This window comes from Anopheles nili, chromosome 3, assembly GCF_943737925.1.
Source record: "Anopheles nili chromosome 3, idAnoNiliSN_F5_01, whole genome shotgun sequence".
Classification (NCBI taxonomy): domain Eukaryota; kingdom Metazoa; phylum Arthropoda; class Insecta; order Diptera; family Culicidae; genus Anopheles; species Anopheles nili.
Genome location: NC_071292.1, coordinates 43485478 through 43508417, shown reverse-complemented (window position 1 = coordinate 43508417; position 22940 = coordinate 43485478). Strand labels below are relative to the sequence as shown.

The 22940-nt window shown below is 45.7% G+C and overlaps 2 protein-coding genes across 2 annotated transcripts; one reads left to right on the top strand and one right to left on the bottom strand.

The window, feature by feature from the left end:
• Positions 1-15236: 15236 nt before the first annotated feature.
• LOC128724385 (ionotropic receptor 75a-like) lies at positions 15237-17047 on the bottom strand. Its single transcript, XM_053818111.1, has 4 exons — positions 17036-17047; positions 16592-16972; positions 15705-16527; positions 15237-15643 (listed from the first exon to the last, which is right to left on the bottom strand). Exons 1-4 carry the CDS (start codon positions 17045-17047, stop codon positions 15237-15239), a joined length of 1623 nt encoding a protein of 540 aa, XP_053674086.1.
• A 1278-nt stretch (positions 17048-18325) lies between these two features.
• Positions 18326-19840, top strand: LOC128726059 (uncharacterized). The gene is made up of 5 exons (XM_053819840.1): positions 18326-18572; positions 18778-18866; positions 19013-19304; positions 19382-19668; positions 19748-19840. The coding sequence occupies exons 1-5, from the start codon at positions 18326-18328 to the stop codon at positions 19838-19840; spliced, it is 1008 nt and encodes a 335-aa protein (XP_053675815.1).
• Positions 19841-22940: the final 3100 nt, after the last annotated feature.

The following is a 22940-nucleotide window of genomic DNA, read 5'->3' as shown; positions in this document are numbered from 1 at the left end:
TGCGATATTGCTTCCCGTGACCCATTTACCATGCCAACGCACACGGCAGAGCCATACGGGAGCGTATTTTTCACGCTCGAGTTGCGTGGTAAATTTTTCAATAGAAATAATATGTTTTTTCCCGCACGTGAGGTATTTTAATTAGATGAGCTTGAGGTTGAATCCATGGTTTCCATTTTATCAATTTAATGATTCCCGCGTGCGATGCTATGGAGAGGGTCCATGAGTTAGATTTAGATCAATTTTAGCTATAAAATCCAAACAAAACAAAAAATCCATTGATAACTGTTGCAACACGCTGCGGAAACTAAAACACGCTCCCCCTCGGTTGACGACAAATTGAGAAATGTTATTCATTCCACCACATTGACCAGTATGTGGCCTTTGTGCCACGTCCCGCTAACGTTCGATCTTTGAAATGGGGGAGGGTCGCATAGAAGCACGGGAGAGAGATGAAAAAAAATGTTCAATAACAAATAATCGAAGCCCATAAATTTTATTGATTTACGATATGTCTTTCCTTCGGTGCTCCTTCACCACGCGGAAGATGCGGTGGCTATAAATTTTAAAGCTTTCTGGCGCGTTGATACTCGCCAACAGCCACGGCTCTAATGCGAAAACGTACCAACGTACCAACCATGGCCAGCAAAAACGTCCAGCCACGGCAACGGCACATCTGGAAGCGGAAGACGCATTTACTGTTCTGTTTGGCCTGCCGATGGACGTGTTTTTTTGGATTTGGACGTGTTTTTTTTTCTTTGGTTCGTGCCTACTACTATCACCATTTGGGCAGCTGCTTGCTTGCGACACGCTCGCTTCCTCCAAACACGAGAATCAGCGCGAATAAGAATCCGCCGAACCCAAACAACGGCACCGGAAATTGTAAATGTGGGTGATCAAAGACTTTCTTCCCTCTCGGGGAAACGTCGTAAGGGTGGCGTAAAGCACACACACAAAAAAATTAGTTAAATTAACTTTCCGGAAAATGATCATCCACCGCTCGGAAGCATAATCTACTCTGTTGCTGACAGCCTGGGAGCATTACACATCTTACACACTTATTCTCGCCGCTCCATATGATCGTTGGCGGAAACTTCTCGTCGCAAAAAGATCCGCATTTGTTTTGCTTTGGGTGTTTCTTTTCTCTTTTGCTTGCTGCATTTCTCTCGACCAAATTACGCAACTCACTACACCGAATGCTGGGAAAGATTTTAGCCTTATCCCCGTACATTCTGAATACAAATTGCAGCACCAGCGGTGCCCGTCTGTGGAGCTCCAAGCAATGCCTACTGCGATGTTCCGCAAGCTGGCAAACACACACACCGACACACCGACACACCTGTGACGGTAGGCGGCTGTGAGAAACAGGTTCTTTGCAATTTCAGTCCCATTTTCGGTGCGCACCTTTGTGACTGCGAGGAATGCCCGGAACACAGGCTAGGGAGGGCCGAGGGCACTTGCTGGAATTTCTGCTCCATGGCCCAAAACCCAATTCATGCCCAAACTATCCCCGAGACAATAAGGCGGCAATGTTTCGTTTCGCAGAGCGCCACCGAGAGTATTGCAATGGAATTGAGTAAAAGCTTATGAATTTTCATGCTTATCACTGCTGCATACGAATATCTTTGAAATTACGCGCTTGACACGACAGCGCCAAGATTAAACCAGTGCCTTTTTACGTGTCATTCGCTGACATTAAGCGGTCTAACGATTTCGGTAAGGGTGATAAAAGTGTTGTAAAAAATCTTTTCCGAATAAAAGATCAGTTGAAACAGTTTCAATGTAATGTAGTTTCTTTCTGACAGCAATACACAAATGTTTAGGTGGTGTTACATTTTGAAAGTGAAAAACTGCAATGGTTTTAAACAAACACGCTGGTTAAATGTGTGTTTTTCCTGCCGGAAGGCTTCTACGTATGTGTTCTAAGTTGAGCTCTGTTTGTTTTGTAGCCATATTTGGGCTTTGACTAGAGACTGCAGTGTTGTCAGGACAAATATGAGCTTAGTTTTATGCTCGCATGAAACATTTCAACGTGCTGTGATTGTGTTTATATATCCAACTTCAGCACTTCTTGCTAAAGCAAAGTCTAATGTATGTATCTGTATCGTTTGTGTAATGAACTGTTTTACAAGATTAGAGTTTATTGTAGCGGATTTTCACAGGAAACGCTGTAAAATATGCTCCCTCAAAGCCCGGACCGCCCATTTATCCATGTTAATTGAGGTGCACTGGTTGCTTTTATAACTTAATTTGAAGCAAAATAAGTTCCCCCGCAGTAATTGAAAATGAAAAGATGCACGAATCTTGACCGGCTGTACAATTATACGACCCGTTTCAATTGCTCCGTCGTGCTACAATTGCTGGTATGATTAGAGCGCAACGAGAGCACAAATAAAGAGTGCACGATTACCAGTGGATTCTTTGTCCATTTTGCCACGGCAAGCCTCCAAAGCGAGCACCTGCTGCTGCTGCAGAAAACCCGCCCCTAACTCAAAGCCACCCAGCATCGTAGCCTTTTTTGTCCTTCGTTTCGCTCCATCAGCAGACCTCCTCCACATGGCACCTCGTGAAAGCCACCAGGCGTCTCCATCGGCCTCATCATGAAAGGCACCAGGCGTCTCCATCGCACCACGACTTCGCAGGGCGGTAGTGGAGATATATCTCATTCTTTTAATTTAATTTTCAGCCGCTCGTCCCCCACTGCCAGCAGCACTATCTGAGGATGGTCCGCACAAAGCGCGAACTCGAGATTGCAGCTGCCCGGGAACGCAAATGTAACGATGAATAAGTTTAGCATCCTCGCGTCCGTGACGACACCGAAGGGAGGCTTTCGCGAAGTTCACTTCCCTTCAATCCCCCCCGAGAAAGAAGGCCATGCTCGCTACGCGGCTTCGCACTATACAAGCAAAATGAATTAAAACTTGCCGCTCCTTGAGGCTGCAGGAAGGTAACTTTTACAATTATGATGGACTACGGCCGCTGCAAATGAAGTGCGCAACCCTGGCCGAGTGGATGGCCGACGGGCACAAGAACGAGCCGAGGCTGGCAAGGGATTCATTTCTTTTTCATCCTTGTGCGAAAATTATGCTCCCGAATGGGAAGTGAAGCGCCAAACTCACCCGGCCTCCAGCAGTGGTCGGGACTCGGTGGGAGGGTGAAGAAATAGGAAATTTAATAATAAAGAAACCTTGCAGATTTGGAATGTTTGCTAATGTTTTTGCAAACGGACCTCCCTCTGTCTGCCTGCCCACCCCTGCCGTTGCAAATGGAAACGGAATGGATTGCTGCTGCCCTTGGCCCCCGAAAGACATTAATTATGGAGCGTACTTAATGGACAATACCATCAAGATGCACTCTTTTTGTAACCCCGACTCGGTTGCCTTTTATATCGGTCGTCTGCAGATCGCTTTCTCTAGCTTTTCCACTCAACCCATCGTGCTCTCTCACTCGCTTTCTCCCGCGTTCTTGAATGTCCTGTGGCCATCGCATCCTGTGGCTTGTTTTATTTTTATGAACCTTTTTACGTGCGTGCGTGCGTATGTGGGTGTGTGTGTGTCTCGTTTGGTGAGTTAACCAAATAAACGAGCGCACAAAGCACCACACGAAAGGCTTTTCATTCTACTGCTCCTTAGTGGTCCCTTAGCCTAACCACCCTTTTTCCCAGAGCCACCGCCGAATAGGGACAGCACAGACGGCGTGAGTGGGTGGGATGGGTGAACGAGAAGAAGAAGAAAGAAAAAAGGCGAGCAACCTGCAAAACGGAGATCCGCCGGAAAAGATGGACTTCTTGCGCGTCGCTTACCTTTCTTGATTTCGGCCCACGTCTTGGCGAGTTTTTGTTCCTCCACGCTGGCAACAAGAAAAAGGGGACACACGCACGTACGCTACCGTACCACCCGCCCACCCCGGAAAACTCGATAAAGTCCGCCTTCCCGATGGCCACGATCGATAACGGTTGATCTCGCCACCGACGCGACTTCTTCAGCAGCAAAAGCAGCAGCAGCAGCAGAAGCCGATATTGGCTCAACTTTTCAGGTACTTAAGCACAACACAAAAGCGACCACATCAACATCAACAATGACACTCTCAGCACACACCACACCGTAGCATAACAAACTCACACCACCCACACACACACACACACTATCACCCGCACGGTTGTTGTTGACGAAGCGAGGTTCGAGTTCTCCCTGTTGTGTGTGATTTATTTTTCCTATTTCTTTTCTATCACCACCAACCCAACCAGCCGCCTGTGACCCGTAACCGGATTAGGTTTTATCAGGGTTTTTTTTTTCTTCTGCCAACCACCACCGGTGGCTGATAATGGAGTGGAAAAGGCAACACACACCCACACACACACACGTGCGACGGAGAGGAGGGGGTCAAGCACAAACGCTTCCGTAATCGCGGCTGGCGACTGAAACGAGCCCACGGTAGATTGATTGATTTGGCAGGACACGGTTATTATTAGTGTCTGTGTGTTTTTGTGGCTGATTTTTTGTTGTTGTTGTTGCACACTTTGCGGTTAGTGCACTCGTTGGTGCATTTTCATGTCGGAACACCGCACACGGCACCGAAAAAGGACCCTCAGGACGTGAGGTTGAAACGCGGGATTGTTGTTGTTTTTTTCTTTACGGCCGACGACCCAACAACGTCGAGGACGCGTGGCCTTCACGGTTTACTCTGATAAGCACACCCAGCTGGTTACGATTCCACACAAACACGCACACACGTAGACACAAACACACACGCATGAGCCTGCGAGCGAGCGCCCAATTTATGAGTCGATCCGATCCCGATCCGTTCCGGTGGCGTCCTGGCGCGTCTGGAGTAGCTGTCAAAGGCGCGCGTTGTTCGCTGTACCGATGGCGTCGAAAAACTGGCATCACCCAGACAGGGTTGGCTCGTTTTGAATGAAAGCCTTGGTCAGACCCTCGATTTGCACCGGTGCCGAGATGAAGCTGATGCTGTTCGGTCTGGTGAGAGAGAGAGCGAGAGAGAGAGCACGTTTAGTTTCCCCATTTCAGAAGGTCAATCGAGAGCGAGATTACCAGGATAGCTCTCTTCATCTCGAGAAGACGAAGGCTCCACGCGCCCTGTATCGATCCTCCCAGTATTGGCTCCAGGATTCCTGTCTCCAGAATGATGCTGGCTCCGGTGCGGCGCGACATTCGGTCACCTGGAGGACAACCGGGGATGCTGGGGATCTTGCCTGTGTCAAGCCTGCTTGAGCTGCCCGTAAACAACAAACAAACACATTTCGCTCTCGAGAAGCACACCGAAGAGCAGCACAAAGCCAGCCCACAAGGACACCACGAGAGGCTGGTGCTCGAAACCGAGAGAGCGAGAGAGCGAGTGAGAGTGCGAAAGCTCGGGTGCGAAAGGTGTGCGAGCGAGAAGGGCAGCTTCCGAAGATCAAACTAACGGGGTTTTTATCAGCAAAACAAATCACATGGTCTCGAGCTGGGTGCTGGCTACTGGTTCGAGTATTCAAGCGGGTCACGAGTGGAAAACCTCATTTTCCTCTTCTCGTGGATGTCTCGTGCTATCTCGTTCATCGTACCGTTGGCTTGTTTTGTATGGTTAGCTTGCTTGTATGGTGAGATATTTTTTTTCTCGCTTTCCCTAGCTCGGTCTACTTGGACCGACCGATAAGTGTTGGGGATGAGATCGAAACAAATTGAACCGTATCCCGCGTAGTTTTTGGTAATGCGCGGGTCGAACGAATGGGACACTTTATTTCTTCCTTTTTTGGTTTCCAACCCGAATCGCGCCTAAATACCGCTGGGACAAGGGTGGAGCATGATTTCGGGAGCCAGACGCGGGGAAAACAGTCCAATTATGGTTGATCAAAACGCTCGTAATAGATGAATGGGAAATTATCGTCCGTTTAGGGTGGAGCGAACTAAAAAAAAAACCATTCGCTTTCGTACCTTCGTTTCGCTTTTTCACGCGTTGTTTCGCTGGGCCTTCCTTTTTACTGTGCCCGTTCTCCCCCCGTTTTTCAAAACACGTAAATTTTGTCCCGAATGAAATTACAAACGCGCCACTAACGAGGTCAAACCGAACAATAAATGACCCGGTGGGAGATTTGTTGAAATTTAATTTATCCCTTCGGGGAGTTTTTTTCCCTGTCAACGCCCGCTATTCGATTATTGCCGGAGAATCCGGTTTTTTTTCGTTCATTTTTTTCACAGCTTTAGAGAAAAAAGTTATTCAAAATCAAATTTAACGGAACATCAACGATGGAGCGTGGAAAAAAGTCTGGGAGCAATAAAATATCGGAAAACTGGACAAGCCATTTGGTTCCATCAGCATTATGATCTAAAAAAGAATATTTTTCATTTATGTCTTCATGTAGCACAGCGAACCTTCTACTAGTGAGCTTCTTTCTGTTTTTGTGGAAGGTTTTTCATGCGATAAAATTGTTAATATTTTTTTATTTATTTCCTATTCTCTAAAAATTTTTTATTCGAGTTTTGTAATATTATTTAGATTATTATATACAGCTCTTATAAGTTGAGATAAATGATAACATCTCGTCAACGGCAATATGGTGTTCGACAAGGCGTTAAGTTGAGCTCGATTTAATCTTCAAAACAAACTTACAATCTTTCTCCATGACCAATGACCAATGCTGAAGACGCTCAGAATAGTGGTCGATCTCAGAAACGATAACGTCGCCTTGTCACACGATAGCAAGCAATTTACCGGTCAGTTTATTGGCTCTCCCTCATTGAGTGTGCGAAGTTTTCCACCATTCGCAACCGTATGTAGCACGCTAAAACTGCATCCTTCTTCGGTCTATAAATTACCACGTCCAACCCCCCAAGCGACAACTTTTTCTTTTCCCATTGCAGCAGCAGAAGTCCGCACAAGTTGTTCGGCAAGCGGATTTGCGGCCTCTAACGGGCGCAATCGTCCGGCAAGAAAAAGGAGGATAAAACAAATAGCCACCCGGCAGAAGTGGCCTCGGGAAAACTTTCCTTCGCCTTGTGTGGGAGGGAGAAAAGAAAAAGCTCACTAGGCCGCTATCGCTTCAAAGATGGAATGCTTGTTTCTTGATAACTCTTAACGGGCGCATCTAATGTTGGCACCACCGTTGGAGGAGAGATATAAGAAAAAAAACCATCCACCACCGGACGCCAGCGAAGCGCCATAACTAACGGTTTTTCGTTCGCTGTTTTCCACGTCCCCAACTGATGCCGATGCAGCCGATCCACGACCGTCGTAATTCCATCGATAATAGACCAAATGCATAATGAATTACACAGCCATTAACATGAATGTGGCAAGCTTACCCAAATCGACCCATATAATATTTATATTCACATTACACACCGTTCCCCTTTGGTTCTGGGTGCTTTCAACGTGCCAATACGGCCCACCATTCCCTGTAGGTGTGTGGGTGGGTGGTGGTTGGGAGGCATAGCACGCTCGAAAAGAAAAACTGTTTAAGAATGAATGTATCCTCCCACACACGCGCGAATGGAGGACGAGCGCTTGGATTACGCTAAACGTTGGCCATCCATCCACGGGGGGGGCGGGTTTGGTGAGAGCTCGGATGAAGGTGCAGCATCTCTCTTTTTTTTCACCGTGATGGTTGGTGTCGCCATTACTAAGACCATTCCCTCGAAATCAACCAGCCATCGTCATAAGAGCGCCATACATCATTCACATTTCGATGGCCCCTCCGGGAGTACAACTTTTCGCCCTGTTTCGTACAACCACGCTTCGGTGGCACGCGGTCGGATCCTTTTTTTTTTTATTCTCAGGACCTCTTCAACCACCTTTCCGGGAGCCCCCTCCCCCTATGCTCGGGCGCGCGCGTGTGTGTGTGTGGCTTACCGCGACTTTGCCCATTCGCCGACACCATCGGTGTTGGATCGGAAAATTCGCATCACATTCACTTCGCCCCGCTGTTCCGCTGTTCCGCTGTTCCGACGGGCATTCCACCTTTCACCACCAAGAAGGGACACACTCAGTGGGGGCGAATGGAAACTAAATTACTCGCCATTATTTCTGCTCAACGCGCCGGCATTCATCATTTCACCCGCAGAAATAAATGGGCTTCCGAAAGCCGCTCCCTCCCCCCGGTCGGAGGAATGTTTTTCCTATAAAGGGCAGGGTGGATTTCACGCCCGTCTTAACCCACCCACCCACACCCACCCACACACATGGCATGTTGTGGAGGTGGATTTTTGCGCGAGTGTCAGAACGTAACGGATGGCTTGATTTCGCCCTTTTTGCGGCCGGAAATGGGCGGTGAAAGCGAGTGAAACTAAAACCGACGACCAAATCAAAGGCATCACCGGGCGATTTATGGGGTTGCCTGGTTGTTTCGCTTGCCCAAGGGACAAGGCTGGTGGGGGGCGTGGGAGTTTGTCCTGTTTCGTGTGCTTAGAGCTGTGGGTCCATCCATTCATTCACGGGTGAGCCGACACGCCGGCGGCTCAAGAACACACTTGACTTACAATCGACGGGACGCGGCGCCGTTTCTTTGTGGCCGTTGGCGTTCGGAGGGGGGTGGCGTTTTTCCGTGTCCGTCCGTCGTCTTCAGCCAGCGGCCAGCGGCGGGGGGCGTAGCAATATTCTTCAAGTGGCTGCGAAGGCGGAAGCAAAGCGAACCGATATGAGGAGAAAGTCGGGACGGACCAGCAGGAGGGGGGGGGGGTGGCATACGGGCGCAAAAGGGAATCAATTTGATAGAAAGCTTGCTTGCCCTGCGGGAGAAGGAGATCAAACAAAATTTTGATTCTCGGTTGCAGGAAAAGGCGGCCCTCGGAAAGGCCTGGAAAAGCAGGGCCCGAGGACAGGTGAGATTTGTGGGGTGTACCAAAAAGTGTTTATGTTTTTTTTCTTCATTTTTTTTGGTGGCGGGCTCCATTTGCCATGAAACGGTTGTGTTCTGTCGAGGCTCGTGATTGTTTGCCGGAGTAAGGAGCTGGCTTGTTAGCGAGGATTGTAGGGAGCAAATTTAAAAAATGGAAAACAATCACTAAGAAAGAAAGTGCTGATTGTGGAAATGAATCGATTCCAATGCAAATGAATCGATGCTCCGGAAGTTTACAAATTTTAGATTTTTCTTTTCGCGCTTCAATACTTTTATAAACATCTCCAATTGCTTTGAATTGGAACCTTATATGAACAACATCTTCTTCATTTTTAGCGTTACCTAAAACACTGTTTTTCCGATCGTGCTTTTAGTCTTTTAATTATTTCCTGCCTCTGAAATTTCATTTTTCCGGCATATTTTTTTTCGCTGACACAAACATACCTCATAGAAGATTGCGGATGAAACGAATCGCTCTTCCACGAATAGATAATTCGTTCACCGTTGCTCCAGTAGGGACTTTAATTTTTTTCCCTTCATTCGCTTGGAATTGCTCCAGCATGTAGTCGACGAGGCATAAACGCAATTTTATGAATCCCAAACAAGGCAACGAGCTCGTTTGCTCTACAAGCCTCAAGCCAGGCAGAATGACTGACACAAACTGAACTAAAACACCACTCCCGGAGTCGCGCGTCGTATGGCAAATGTGTTTTGCAAAAGAAAAACAGTCCGTTCAGTTTACGCCCTTTAAGGACGGGTGGTGCTTCAACTTTCATCTGCATCCACAACTAAGCTGCAGCTAGCTTTGTACATTCTATTCATCATACGCCGTTTCAGTTCGACAAGATTCGACGAGATTTTAATCTCGACTTTTCCGCCCGTCACCACTATCGAACGCAGCCATGTGCATGCGAGCGGTTGCTGACTCTCTGAACTCTTGAAGCATTCGAATCCTTCCGAAATCACTGAAGCACGATGGCAAGGCCAAACCGCAAAGTAGTGTTCATTGTTACAAGGCATGTTCGTATTTTTCGCTCCACTGTGATCGAGCTAGTGGCGTGAGGGTGAAACCGTAACTAACCCAACATTTCACAAATCCCTTCATCCACTTTTACGACACGATTGCGCCCTGACGGTCAGTGTGCCCTTTTTTTCACCCCGAAGTGGCTCGGGGTTGTGCGTTCGAAGCAGAAATCAACCGTCCTCGTCCTCGTAGCGGCAACCGATACGACCAGCTGGTCCAGCTGGCTGTTTCAGGTTTCTCGATTTTCCGTCCGAATGCTCGGTTTTGTGGGTTTGCGTTGAATTGTGGCCATCCAAAAAGGGATCCAAGGGAGCCGGCAAGCTTGAAGCGTACGTGGCATTTGCAACGATTTGCAGCGTGTGGCTGTGGGTTGCTGAACCGCAACGCGAACCGTCACCGATCGGTATGCACTCGAACCGGTCCGGTTGGAGCGGAAGTGCAATAATTCATCATCACGCACTGGACGCACTTTCGTATTTCGCTGATGTGGCAACACGCACGCGGACGGATCGATTTGGCGTGCTGCGTGGCATTAACGATTTATCGTTGTGTCGCATTGGGGAGGGAAAGTTTGTTGGAAAGCACCCTGAGCTGGATCCATATCAAATGCAAACGTGTTTCGATATCTAACAGCCCTTTAGTACGTATTTATATGTGTAACATGTTCATTCGTGAAACCAAAATGGCAATATCATAACAATAGTTTGTCCAAAAAAGTCATTTGGTCTCGAATATAATGATCTCGAATGTGTGAAAAATCCATTAACCATTGCATAAAAAACGTGTGTGTTTTTATTTAAACTCGTAATATTATCAATTGGTATCGCTTTCCTCAGATGTCCATCGCTTTTTGAGCTTTTAAAGCACATTTAGTGAGCATTACAGCTTTGTTGATCACAGAGCTTTTATAGCATAAATTATGGCCGACCGTAAGCACTCGTCAAAATAAGGAGAAATCGAAGGAGGCGCCTGCGCATTAATCGTTCTGTATGACAGCTAGTTTCGAGACTCAGTGGTCACCAAATTTCCTTGCAGTGTTGTTCAAGGAAAACAACAGTGGTGATTGTTTTGAAACATACAAAAAATCCTTCCCATAGCTACAGTGAAACGTTCTACGCTTGTAGTGCATATTTGCGTCCGAAATTCAACCCCAAATAAGTTGCGATTTCGTTTCTAAAACAGGTCTTTTGGGGGTTTCCAAAGATAGCGCTCGAAAAGAAAAAGTGTTTCTTTTATCTGTCACTTCGCCTGTCAGAAAGCATTGCATACATGCAGGCGCTCTCGCGAGATACGACGCGCTCTGTCCTTACCACGACGACGTTTTTTGTTCCTTTCTCCGTGTGTCAAATCCTCGCACAGGCCTCCTCCGGGGTAGAGTCCTTCGCAAGCGCTCTGTTCGCATAAAGTCAGACGGCTCGACACGCCACCAGAACGGGTCGGTTTACTACGCAGCACACGCTGGGAGCAGGGTAAATCGAGCGCCTCGATCAGTAGTTTTCCGGATTTCGAGCCGTCCCAGTGCTCGTGTTGGTGAATGTGCGTCTTGTAAATAGCTGTGGTGCCAAGCGGAGCTGTCTGTTTTTGCCGAAAAACCGAAACAAAACCCTCCAGGGCAGCAGCACTGGCCCGACCGTCCCGATAAAGGATTCTCGGTCACAAATCAGCTGTTGTTTGTGGTGCGTTTTGTTGCAGTTTTGCTAGCAAATCTCCACGCACCCACCCGTGTGGAGGAAAGTTTGTCCTGCCCAGCTCGCGGTGCCGAAAGTGATAAACAAACGCTCCACGGTGAAGGTGTGTTAGCTCGTGTATCGATTTTCTCCCGAGCAAAGAATGTCCCCGCTGAAACAACCGCGCCACGCTGCAGGGAAAGGCCACATGGAAAATTGCCCCGGAAAGCTGTCCGCAAACATGCCCCAAATCCCTACGCCACACTGAAGCGCTTTCCCTCGGTGAGTGTCCCCAACTCTTACCCGGCCAAAAAAGATCCCATCTGGTTCCGTCAGCTTCCAAAGCTCGATCGCTTGGTTGTGTTTCGTAGCAATGGTTTTTGTTCTTTCGCGTTCGTCCTGTTTTTTTTTGTTGGTATTGGTATTGAATGAATAAGCGCTAAGCTAAGTAGTAATAGCAGTATTGAACGCTTGGTAGTACGTTGATTAGCTAGTTTTTGCCGATGCCGATATTACACACGATGCAGACACGCCAACGCTATCGCCAGGATCCGTCAAAACTTTTCATCCCCACCGCCTGGCCATTGTGCATACAACCGTGCGACGAAAGCTCCAGACAATGTGCTGTCGAGAGGATGTGTATGTGTGTGTGGGTGTGTGTGAGCGAGTGTTCAATGTGTTCTCGCGACTGTCGCTTTAGGGCCGATTTCCAGCCTCAGTAGTCCTTGAAGCTTATGCGAAGTGTACGCAGAAAACGTTGGGTTTGCGTGAGAGAGCGAGAGAGAGAGAGAGAGAGAGAGAGAGAGAGAAAGAAAGAGAAGGAAACACATCATCCTGAACTAATCTTCATCTCCACCCAACCCCCCAAGTCTGGTTGAGGCTCGCGACCATGGGCAAAGTGTGTCCGTGCCAGGACCCCGACAGTGGAACGGTCGAGTCAATTTTGTGTACATTTGCTATGAGGATATTATGTTTCTCGGTTCGGATGGCTAGCAAACAAGCGCACGCACAACGCTACCACTGTGGTACACGCCGATGCTAAGAGCACTTAATTAAACCACCCATCTCGTCTGTCCTCGCGCAGCCCGTCCGGCACGCGAGAAGGTCCTTTCCTTTCGCTTCGAAACGCTTTTTGTTTGTCCTGCATTTTTTTTTGTATGCTTCACGCCTCACGCCGTCCAATCGACGAGAAGCGATGGGATATTTGATATATGATGAATTATCACCCTTACACACCCGTGTCAGTTTCGTTCCGTTGCGGAGCGTTTATGTTCAATCAAAATTATTCCATTGTCTGTCCAGTTTTACACAGACAGTTAGTTTGAGTTGCGTTTCGGCTGAAATTTGAAAAAAAAAAAACAAATATGAACAATAACAGCTGCTTTTATTCGTAATCTTTGGCAATAATCGATTCTTACAGTCCAACATTCCAAAAAGGTTGAAGAAGTGTTCAATACACAATCGTACAATAAATTTACTATACGTTTACATCTTTGTCGATGTGTGTAAATTTATGTTTTTGGTAGAAATGTTTACACAATCAACTCGAAATGGATTTTAGTTAAACCAACAAAAAAATCAACTCATTTCAATCTTTATTTATTACAAAATTTTAATTTCCAACAATAAGTAGAAAAGTAGAAAACTTATCTAAATTCAATTTTTGTAAAAAAAAATCTCAGAAATAAATGTATCCCATTTCAATTTTTGGGCTCATATTAAAAAAAACCTCTTTTGAATCATCCTTTTATATCTTCTATAGTTTTCTTTCAAATTAGACAATTGATTTAAAGGAATTTGTTTTCTATCTATACCTCACCGTTTCATTATATATTTTAGTATAGATTCTGAACATTACATTCTGCGATTCATTCCATAGTCATACCTAAGACAAACACTCATAAATCACTGCTTTAGTTTATTTCGTAGCTTATAAAAGTTTGCCCAATTCAACATTCGCATTGCTTTAAAATGAATAGTCAATTTCTGCCAGCATTATGTAGTTTATCAGCCATTTCTTTTGTATCAGATCCCACACAAAGATCACTCCCGATTGTTTCCAGCAACGCAAGATACAACGCATACCACCACCATACACAGAAACATTATCCTAATGCCCTTATGAATCTTTGAAATTGTCACCATCGAACCACTCCGAGTATAAATCATCACCGATCCATCAGCCCAAGTCAATCCATCAAAACTGTAACATAATAAAACTTTTGACGTGTCAAACGAATGAGTACGTCCCGCATGATTTTCCGTGCATGGGAAAACGGTTCGTGCCCTTCAACGGTTGCTAACAGCAAAACGGACTCAAAAGCTCAAAAACTTTCTACAAAAACCCCTCAACGGCATTGCCGGAGGCAGGCTCGGCTGCAAAGCGAGCGAAAATAAGCTGTGTCATTACGTTAGTTCACGAGTCCTGCCGTCAACAGCTCTTGTGTGTGTCCTTCGGAAAAGTGCCGCCTGTACCACGGGTGGGCATTAGCTCGTCGCTTCTTTCCTAATGCCGGACGCAAAACGCGCTCCGGTGGTTTACGATGTAAATGCCACGCTCTTGTCATTCATGGAAAAGAACGTACTTATTCAAGAATGCATTAGCTATTTGAGAAGCACTCGACCCTCGGTCCGCAACCAAAAGCCGGATCTCCCACTTTGATAATCAGCGGCGCACATGCAACTGACACAAGTATTTTCTGCTCCAACGACTGCTCTCAACGTAAATCCCCGGCTCGTAATGCGACTCGATCGTAAGTGTTGCAACTCGATTAAAATAGCTCCCGAAGAATGCCTGCTGTGGCGTGCTGAGTATTGTGTAGTAAACAGTTCCTCCCGTGTTGCTGAAAAAGCTGCGTAAAAATGGGCTACCAATTCTGTGTGCTATATCAGTGATCGGTGAGCTACATTTATAGAAAAAAAATATAAATATATACACCTCTATTCTCGGTATCCAACACAGTAAGCGATGAGTTGCTTCGCTGTTGTTATGGAAGCAAACCCATCAACAGAGCACTTTTCCGGGGTGGAAAATTGGTAACAGAAAAAAAAAGCCAGCAACCGTACGGCACACTATGACTACGCCGAGATTTGCTGCGCTCGTGGACTGTAAACGAACAAAAGTTTTGAAGGACGAGCCAAGCCAGATAATCGATAACCGATGTCAAGAAGATGGTCGCCGTTATGTTGCTCTTCCTATCATGACCTGGGTTGATGCCGCTTGGCCTCGTTTGTTGGTTTTGTGTTTCTTTTTACTTCCTTCTGAAAATTGATTTTGTTCTGTGAGGTCGTGAGGGAAGGGGAAATGTATGTTGCAAAGGATGACGGCATTTTTAGTTTTTGCGAATTTATTCCACTTGAAAAGAGCCTACGCCGAAACGTTTAATAACACGCATAATGCATTATGCTCATTTTAGTGCTAAAGTGCTGAATAATAGTTGTGGCAAAAAAGTAGCACAACACGAAAGCGAAATAAAAAAAAAAATCTGCACCAAATATCATTAAGGTTGTCGAGGTCTAACGAGCCAGTTTCGCAGTTGAAAGTGTGCCAATTCTATTTCCGCTAGCGTACCCGACCGTGCACATGTTTTTCCCAACCAAACACTCCCCCGTCTAATGGGGCGAAATCAATATCAATTGGTACGCTTGCACGATAATCACATCGATCACATCGATTTCATATCCCGTGGTTGCGGTTCGCTTACAGAAACGATTATCTCTTAAGCTTCTTTTCGCCGCTGATTATTTTACCACGCAATTCTGCCTTTTTCGCCAACTCCTTCCACCAGGAACGCTCGCCAATGAGCGTCAGGAGCGCGGCCAGGAACCCCACAGCGAGAAAGAAGTACAGATAGCGCATCTCCACCAACCCGACCGAGCTGTAGCCGGAGTTTGGGTTTTCACACTGTGGCTTCTGGTGAATCCAAATGATGTTGAACCGCTTGATTATGCCGACCTCCCGCTGCCACAGCAGCCGTTGTCGAATCAGCTCCCGGTACTTGCTGCCCTTCACAATCGGAATACCGAACGGGGGAAGTTTGATGGCTTCGAGTTCGTGCAATTTGCACACCTCATCCGGTTCAAACGTGTTCTTTATCTCCTTGTAGGCGGCGTTCACTTCTGCCTGAAACGTACCGGAAGTGGAATTAAAGTCACTCGATCCGATCCTACCGTCTAAAACCTACCTCAAACGCGTACATTTCGTTCTTTACGCGAGCAATTCCTTCCGCCGGCTCAATAAAGGAGTTGTCACCGTGTGGTTTGATCTTTCTCCGGTATAGTGCTTGTACGTCCGGATCCTGCGTCTCTTGATAATATACTCGACCGTAGCTTGTGTCCATGACACCTGCTTTAAGCGGAGAACTCACGAGATCACCTACGCTCGCGATGACTCTGCTGGGGCTCTGGAGCAATGCCACGATGCTGGCCGAATAGGACGTGATGATGAAGAAGCTGGTCAGTTGAAGTGAGAACATCAACAAACGGGTGCCGTTGAAGTGTGGTACCAGTTCGTACCCTCGCTGGCACATGGTACCGATGATGAAGACCAGTGATTCTACCGAACTGAATCGTTCCTCGTCAGTCATCCACCTAACCACGATCATCGAGATCCAGTAGATCGTCACTAGTGCGAAACAGCACAACCATACACCGACACTGAACGGTAGCTCGAATATGTTGGCCACAATCGACAAGGGTGGCTGTCGGAAGATGATGCTACTCTTGATGATCAGCGTCACGATCATGAAGTCCGCCACCTCGAGGCGCTCAGTACGCATCAACGTCCCAAGACACCCGAGCTCGATCGAGCGATTCTGAAACTTGCCCATCACACCGCTGAACGTGCCGTTGTGTTTGTAGCCCACCTTGTCCACCTGCACCATGTTGAGCGTGAAATTGAGATCAAACATCAGCTCACGGATGAACGGGAAGTTAGCTTTCGTGAAGAGATCGTGCACGTCGTTTCGGTCGTCCATTCCCTTGAAGTACTCTGGCGAGGTTGTCTGTGAGGTGCAACGATAAATGAAGTAAAACGAGTGATAGATGAAGTTGAGGCGAAATTCTTACCGCAGTGCCGCATGGCATGGCGAATCCTTGCAAATTACGACGCCGACTAGCGGTGATTTCGCGAACCGCGAGACTTTTGCGTAATCGTTCCGGGTTGTTCTCGGATGGTGTGTAATTTGAGATGATCAGGTCTGCCGACAGCATTGCCTTTCGATACGGTTTGAACACTTCTCGTAATTCCCAGCGTCTAGCAGTATTGCGAAAGCCTACGACAACGTTTGTGTACGGTACCAGCTCGAGTTGTCGGAACCAATCGTTGTAGAGCTGCTCTAGCTCCGGTGGTACTCCTATGGTACCATTGGTTCCATAAGCAGTCTCTAATGAAGCATCCACTATTAACCAGTGCAAATTTCCCACCAGAAGCGCATTCAATGTTCGATCCTTTCCAAATGGGATGAAAATCGGACAGTTAAATTTCGAATTCGTACGATCAAATAAACTCACCATTTGCCACATCTCTGATACGTCTTCTCTGCACGCTGCATCGACCAGCATTCCTCCTTGCGAGATTCGATTGGGATGTAGCGACGTAATTCCCACACCAGTTGGTTCCACGAAAGCCACCATCAGTCCAATTCTCGTTGTTTGACGGAAGAATTTGTACCGTTGTGCTGGACTCCAGCAGGCAAAAACTGTCACCGATTTCACGTTTCTTGCGCGATAATAATCAAACACCAGGGAGCTGGCGTCATCATCCCAGGTGCTGCTGGCTTGCAGGCTTACCAAAAGACTCATGCAACAAATCCAAAATACGCCTTTAAGCATTATTCTTTTCGCGTTTCCCGTACGAAGTTTGCTTGCATTCTGACCAGCCACCATCACGATCCTTACCATATTCTTGGTGTATGCATTTTATATATTTTTTCCATTGACCAAACTATCCAATATCTAACAATTAGTAAATGGCATATTTAAAGTCGAAGTTTGTTGCAGTCTGTTCACAGACGTGTATGAAAACCCTATCTATAGTTGATCAGCGAGCCCCTCATTAAGAAAATCACTCAATTACAGTAATAACGGTAACTCGTATGACTTTGCGCAATATTCAATGGTGAAGTTCAATCTCAACCTGAAAAGAATCGTAGAAGCGAACATGCTCTTGTTACCGCCTTGGGCACGTAAGGAAGATTGAGCCAAATTACTTTAAAATTGTTTCGTTTGTCCTTACGGTCTTAGATCTCAGATTTCATTGGACTACGATGGATTCAGTTATTGTGCCCCCGTTAGTAGTACTTCCTATCGATAGATCGATTGAGTGCGCATAATCATCATTAACAACTTCACCCACCAAATACGCCAAATACACTAGTACCAGACTATTTCATTTTTTTTCCGTATGTTTCCCCATCGATGCTCAATGCTACTAGCTTGATTTAGCAATTTCCCGGATTTTTCATTCTACTGTAACGTTTTATTCTACCACTTACTGTTTTGACCATGTTTGATGCATCCCCACTTTCGCTTTCGCCTATCTGTCTGTTTATGTTTCCTTATCTCTTCAATATCCTTTACTCTACTTCCAGCGGTGGTGGGTACTCTGAGCTCGCTACTTCTACTTCGTTGCCTAGGTTGCGCAATCGTCCCGCGGTGCGAAAGTTAACAAAGTTGGCCGTGTTTTCGCGGCACTATCACCGAAAACAGAGCGTAAACGAAAGTCGCCGTGGAAAAACGACGTCCCCCCAAATAAAAAAAATAACCGACCTAAAACTAAAACCTAACCCCTTCTCTCAAGCAATGGCTCCCTTTAAGCTTAAGTTCCGCATGGGTAGTGGGTCGTCGCGTAGTACCTCTCAGGAGCAGGATGTCGTAGTAGATAGCCAATCCAATCCGGTCGGACCTCTTTTGAACAGTGCGAACGCAGTTGAGTTCGGTAGCAGCACCACCCTTGACTCAGAGCAGAATAACGATAGCCTTGTGTCGATGAGCAACGACCGGCGCGCCTTAATACTGACCAGTAACACTACCGACGAACCAATACTAGGTAATTGGCAGCTGCCAGCATCCGTGGGGTTTGTTCCGGCGGGTGGTTCAGCAAACCCTGTGAACAATCTCGACGTAGCGAGTAACATCATTACAACATGTGTTTCGTTTTACGTTCCCCATCCAAAACCCTCTCGAACCGCTCATGCACCCTTCGTGCCACATATGTGGGTGTTTCGTTGTACTGATTGGAACTTTCGTTTCAGGATATGACAATCCTTCGCTCACGAACACAGAGCCTACTAACGTTATACCACTTAGCCCACCGCCGTCGTACGAGCATGTGCTAGAAGAAGTAAGTTATCGAAGTAGGCACGTTTTTTGGTGCAGTATGTTGTTCCCGAGTCAGTCGCTGAAACTTATGTCAAAACAACATGTTGTCAACACAACAAATGCAACTGAAGAAGCTTAACATGTCTCTTTTCCCATCCCGTATTCAAGAACCGCCTCGCAGCTTTGGATAAAGAAAACAATCGAACATCCTTGCTAAACCTATCGCCAACCGCGCTGGGGTACGAAATGATGGCTAACAATCAATCGGCTGGTTCCGAGCAGCTGCCTCCCTGTCCGGAGCAGGATTCTCCCGGCAGAACGAGAAAGCAGGAATCCATCGATTCGTCTCTGTATACCTGTAGCTCTACAACGACTCCCTCGCAGGAGAACCTGCTCACCTGTACGGGATCCTGCGATCCTCTGTATCAGATGAGCTGCAACGAAGGCCTGCAAGATTTAGGTACGTCTAGACCTTCGATTCGATCGGCTCATTAGTAAGGAAGTAATTTAAAACTTGTATTTCTTTCGCTTTGCCAGCTGAAGAAATGGAAACAATGGTCATCGACGAAACATGCCTATCGAACGAAAACCAAGATGCTCTGTCGATGGACGAAGAGTGCAGTACGTACAGTAACTCACAGCCGATCTACGATCAACACACGACGGTCCCAAAGGCGGAAATCAAGGGTCCAGAGATACTGTACAAGTCCAGCAAGCAGCTGTACAAAGCTGTAGCCAAGGAGTGTGGCATCACGTGCAAGATGTCCGATCAGTGTCGCTGTTTGGACTGTCAAAGTCGATACTTTGACTGCGAGTATGATCAGGTAAGCACCGCAAGTTGAAACTGGAACCCCGCAAGAACGTGTAGAACATAACCTTACATTCTTGATTGTTTTTGAACAGAATGAAAACGAAAAAACTGATGGAGGATTAGGCGCTGGTACGCCAATGTTCATCAGTGAAGTTATGCACGGTACCGCGTGCACAATACTCTAAATCATCCGGACAAATCTTTGCACATTTGCTACCAGATACCAACAACAAAGCCACGATGTTCCCTAAAGCAGCAACAAGCCCTCTTCCCTTCTCCCTTCTGTGCTGTTTATCGATCTTCGAGCAAGTGATACGACGAAAGCTACACGGCTAGCATGTTCGCTAGCAAACCTAACTCTTCCTATCGTTAAATCCGCACACCCGGGCGAGATCCAGCGTTCCTCCAGGTGTCCAGTTTGGTTTTTTTTTTACACTTGCAGCACAGTTCGACCGGAGGATGGCAACCAACACTGAAACCAACCCTAGGATAGTTAGATAAGTATATAGACACATCGATGGCCTTCAATGACTTACGTTACTGAATTCTTAGGGCTAGCGATTATTTCCCCACGATAGTTTTACATCGTACCGTTTTGAAATCTGTTGGTTGGGGGATAAGCAGGTTGGCGCAATTCTAGGCACAAACCAGCCACGCTCCCGCAAATGGGGAAGAAGCAGCAGGGGCACGAGATGTTTGCCAACGTTTTATTCCTAAATTGACTCGAATGGTGATACTACTTTTGCAAAGAAGCGTATGCAAGCGGACATATTTACCGGCAACCTTACATGTTTAGTACTTCCTATAATAGTGCGACAGTAGAAGCAGCGTTTTATTAGATTTAAACAACAACAAAAAATGCATTATATATAACAGTACAGTAAGAACCATGTTAGAACGTTTATTCCGAACTCAAGAAAAAAAATCTCTTCTCTGGACGTTTTAAATTGGTGACCATTTTTTAAGATAGACGCGTACGATCGTGGCGAACGGGGGACGAAAACACTATTGGTCTATGCTAACCCTATGCTAAACCCACTCCCTCTCGTGATTGTATTGTAGCATTGGAAAAAGCATTCGAACAGGAGAAAAAGGGCGAACGAAATTTTCCGTTCAACGTTCGACTTCACGCGGCAAATAAGGATAAATTACCATCCCGAAACACACTCACACTCACACACAGCTTGTCTCTCCTGCGAAACTAACAATGAACAATGATAAGTATATATATTTTTGTAGCGAAAAAGGGATGACCGAGTTGGAAAGGGTAACAAACATGGTACTGATATGAATAAATGTATATTTACACTTAGCAAAATTGTAACAAAACGACACAAGAATATGCACCTAGGAATACGAAACGGAGCAGCAAAGTAAACACTAACCGTGTGCGTCTCGAAATTTACGTTATCCAACCGCAAGGCAACCCGTTGCGATAACAAGTCGAATCCCTTGTGGAATGCGAGCATTTTGAAAGCTTATGGCAGGGCCATTTTCTCTCGAGACATCTGAACAGCTCGCCCCCAAACGCTACAAGAAAGCTAACGTGATGCCTAAATTTCCAATCAGTACTGAACCCGTGGGAACCGCAAAACTGCAAACAATTCAATTTTACACGGGTCATCAAGCAAACGGGCGGTGTGTTGTGTTGAATATGCACACAAAAAACACGAGGCAGCATAAATCCATGCCCTCACGGTATAAGCGCTGCTGTACGTTTATCGTAGTATTTGGACTGTACTTGTTAACGAACGTTTGAAAAGGACGAGATGTAATGCAACGACAACATTAACTGTGTGCGTACTTTACCAATCATCCCAAAAAGGCGATAAGCTATTAAAAAAAACAAACACTAAGCTACTTAAAAAAACGAACTCAAAATTTACCAGCGATTTAGTACGTTTAATCGATGTTTTGTGTATTCCCGCATTCAAAGGCAAGTTTGCTTTCTGTTTGAATGAGTCTTGCGTTACATTGCCGCGTAAAAGTTAGAGCATAAAATATCTGGATTGTCCTCATGACTCGGTGTACAAATTGGAAATTTATGTAAATTTTGCAACGGGCTTTCTGTTCCAAACATACCTAAAGTTAGAGGAGTAAAACAAATGCACTAAATAAAGAACATAAATTAACACATTTCCATTTCGATGCGCAGATATTCTTTTCGAAAGAAACTAACGAGAATCACCCGCGAAGAACGCGTGATCATTCCGATTCAGTAAATAATTATTTTTGATTTGTTTGTCATCAATATTCAGATAAGTAAAAATGTCTTTTTTTAAGAGAAATCAATTTTTTATTACATATGAAATAATTCTCATTAATACAGTGTTCACATATGCAGGAAGAACGGCGAAAAAACTAGGAAGTGAAAAGAAAAGTAAGTGCATGGATGCTCGAAAGCTTGATTTCGTACTAACTAGCTGCTAGCTGAGTGTAAAAGAATGGTTTGCACAAAATTTATGCTTCATATTAATTGGATGCGTTTGCTTGTAATGAGCTCAACTTCACGATCGCAGCGATTAAACAAAATAATATAATAAAGAGTTTTTTAGAACTGCTGAGTGCGCGCTACTGGGAAATTGTAAGTACCGATCTCAAAGACACCGGTGAGTTGGAGGACTGTAAGTACCGATCTGTGGCCGTTGTTAAAGGAGAGATAATTTAGGATCTTCTTCGCTGGCCTCGGTTGCATATCGTAACAAAAAAAAAAGAAACAATTCAATAAACGTATCGAATTTGTCTTCTTTCTACTTTTTCAACAACATAACTCTGCTCCTCCATGGAGAGATGTTATTCATCGAACACGCGTTGGTCACGCCGTAATCGTGGGTTAATAAATAAAAAAAATCACTTTACAAGCTAGTTACACTATTTAAAAAGAAACGGAAGAAACATCATTATTTAACAATGTTGATTGATCATAATCAAGTAGTAATATTAACTGTCCTAAGTTCATCCTCTACGTATTCGTAATAAAATTTAACCATGAATTCCATCATATAACTAAAGCGGCAATTTTTTGTATCTTTAGACGCAATTTACGCCTAAACATAGCTTGCTCTTATGACGATCTGCCACTCAACGGTGTCTGTTAAATATTAAATTCCATGCTTACATTAAGACGGAGTGAATTTAAGGTGTCTGTATATAGTATATATATATGTATATGTGTATGATTTTCATGTACTTTTTGTTATGTATTAATGCATCTGACTCTAATATTTCTGTACTTTGATTTGCACGCTATGGCATCCCAAGTGGTTTGCGTTAATCTGCATATTA